The sequence below is a fragment of the Cryptotermes secundus genome, unplaced genomic scaffold (genome assembly GCF_002891405.2).
Source record: "Cryptotermes secundus unplaced genomic scaffold, Csec_1.0 scaffold234, whole genome shotgun sequence".
Lineage (NCBI taxonomy): Eukaryota > Metazoa > Arthropoda > Insecta > Blattodea > Kalotermitidae > Cryptotermes > Cryptotermes secundus.
In genome coordinates this window covers 1,790,041-1,792,787 of record NW_019725843.1, presented here as the reverse complement: position 1 = coordinate 1,792,787, position 2,747 = coordinate 1,790,041, and the positions used below count along the sequence as shown (strand labels likewise).

At 45.2% G+C, this 2,747-nt stretch overlaps 1 protein-coding gene across 3 annotated transcripts in view; it reads right to left on the bottom strand.

Annotated features, from left to right (window-relative positions):
- LOC111863648 overlaps positions 1-2,747 on the bottom strand; it is a 365,789-nt gene that overhangs the window by 141,444 nt on the left and 221,598 nt on the right. For all 3 annotated transcript variants that reach the window (XM_023850144.2, XM_023850146.2, XM_033751145.1), the window contains exon 2: positions 1,741-1,800. In XM_023850144.2, the coding sequence (XP_023705912.1) occupies positions 1,741-1,800 (60 nt within the window). The remainder of the gene's footprint in view (positions 1-1,740; positions 1,801-2,747) is intronic.

Below are 2,747 nucleotides of genomic sequence, written 5' to 3'. Positions count from 1 at the left end.
GGGAACCTCAACATCTCACAACCCTATGGGCCTTCACGGCCTGTTACAGGGATAGCTTTACTTTTTTTTTTACTTTTTTATAGAAAACAAGAGTAATGGGTCTGGAACGGGGTCCATTAAGCCTCGTGAGGATAATTCAGGAGCTACTTGAATGGAAAACTAGCGGCCCCGGTCTAGAAAACCGAAATTAACGGCCGTGGGGATTCGTTGCGCTGACCACGCGACACCCTCTGTCCGCAAAAGTTGGCATTAACTTCGACGACTCGGTCGGTATAGTTCGCTTGCCGACTAAAACCGCGGAGTTTGTTTTTATGGGTATAAGTAAAGCTGTCCTCATGCTTAACTAGACACCACGGCATGAAGGAGTATAGGGCGGTGGAGGTAAAATTTCATGCATTCTTAGCTCTGAAGTTAGATGCAGAAGAATAGTGAGCTTCACGCACCAGCCGGCTTATTCCCGGGGATAAAACTTGGGAGACTTCTTGGATAGGAGGCTGGGTGGGTCCTGGAACTGGTCTTGACGTTGAGATAAGAATTTCTTTTGCCATAGCCAGGAATCGAACCCGATTCCTCGATTTTCTTGACGGTAGCCTAGTCGCTATACCCATTAACCTAGCCTGGTTGGAATCAGTGATTATCTTAATATATTGTGACATACAGACCCGTTGCTGGGCAACGACTGGCCCCTAAAACAGGTCATGAAGACCCATAGGGGTGTGAGAGGTCGAGGCTGCCACATTTTCTAGACAATGGGCTCACAGATGGCGGTAAGTTTGTCACCCTTACACCCCGGGCCCTCTTTACCCCCAGGAAGATTCCTGGTACTCATTTCTGTTAGAGGCTTAGTCGACCCCGGGGCCATAGTGCGGCTGAAAGTATTAGGTAAACTGAAAATATCCACCTCATCGGGACTCGAACTCGCGATCTTCCGGCTTGTAGTATAGAGCCTCAACCAACTACGCTACCGCGTTCCCCCTACCCTTAACTATAAAATATTTAATTCTATGGTGGTTAAAATTTTATATTACGGTCTTCTTGGTTGTGACATCTTGTAACCTGAGAAGTTAGCACTAATACTTGGGAGGAATATATTGTCATGTTCATTTCAACTCTGAAGATGGAAGAGGTGTATGTATTCGAAAAGGCGGTATCCATCTATTTGAGTGTCACGCTTCACTTAGTCCTGTCTACCACTAAGTAATTAGCATTCTCCTTGATAAAATTAAAAAAAAAATAATTGTACATGCATCTTAGTGCTGTTTCGCTTTACTTCTTCAAATGATCATCCATTATTCGAGTACTTCCGTTTCCCCTGCCAATTCTCATTCCACCGACTCCTCCACATTCATCATCTATCATCCGGGGCTGATACAACAGGCAAATTAGTGGCCGACGTACCAAGTGGACTAAGGCTCACCCCACCCCAAGAAACGANAAAAAAAAAAAAAACTCATGAATGAGAGATTCATGAAGTAACTTACTATTACGTACAAGCAGTCATGCTTTCTTGAGAACATGTTCTGCTCATTTCACGGGAAATACAGAATGACGAATTTTGTGTTCCTACGCAGGTAATGCGTGGGCGCGTATAACTCCCCATTTTTACGATTTGATACCTCAATCAGTGGCAACCGCCTCCTATGTCCACTGAATGAAGTGGACCTCCACACACATTCTCCAAGATGTATTTTAATATTATCTTACATCCGAGTATATGACTGAACGAGATAAACAACTCACCACCTGTCCCATTCAGATTGCTGGCTAGGTCACCGATGTCGTCCGCCTCCCCGGACATAGCTGAAACAAAAAAACAAACCCGTTTCATAAGCAAGTTCGTCATTTTATAGAAACGCGATAGCCTTCCATCTACATCCAGTTCTCACCAATAGTCTCTTCCTTCCAGCTTTAGGTTACTTCCAAGGTTGCATGATTTTAGGAGCGCGACATTTTACAAATCGCCCCTTTTTTTTTCTTCTCCGTTCGCTCACATTTTCAAGCACAGGGCCGATTTCTCAGTTTCATGATCATCTTACAGACGGCAGCACCCCTTGGATGGGTGATCAGCTCGTCGCAAGGCCTCTACCGAAACACAGGACAACACACACATCAAACGTCCATGCCTTGAGCGGGATTGGAACCCACGATCCCGGCTTCAAAGCGAGCGAAGACAGTTCATGCCTTAGACCGCTCGGCTACCGTGACCGGATTTTTTAACTTTTGGTAAACAAAAATTAATTTATTCTGATATTTTGTTCCTATTATTTATATTAACTGGCAGAAACAAGAAGTTACGCAAAAGTGTGAAATGGATTTAGTTCGGCAGTGCCGCGTTTGCTACGGCGTCTCAAATTTTCTTGAAGAAGTTTTTAGAACGTTATTAAGTTTCTAATTAGGGCCGCGCCATAGCTCAAGCGTCAGTCGCTGGCTTCCCACCGCGGCGGTCTGGTCAAGTGGGATTTGTGGTGGACGAAGTGGCGCTGGGGCAAGTTTTCTCCCAGTACTTCCGTTTCCCCTGACAATCTTTATTCCACTAATTGCTCCACAATCACCCTCACATATCATCTGGGGATGGTACAATAGGCCAGAAATAGCCGCCGTACAAGGGACTTAGTCCCAACCCACTAGCAAAAAAAAAATTTCTAATTAGCTTGGGAGGAGTGGGGAATTTCTCATCGCCTGAAGGCGCCATTTTGTGTTCCCTCTGCCCTGCTTCCATCACTTCTTATCTCTCCCATATGTTCCAC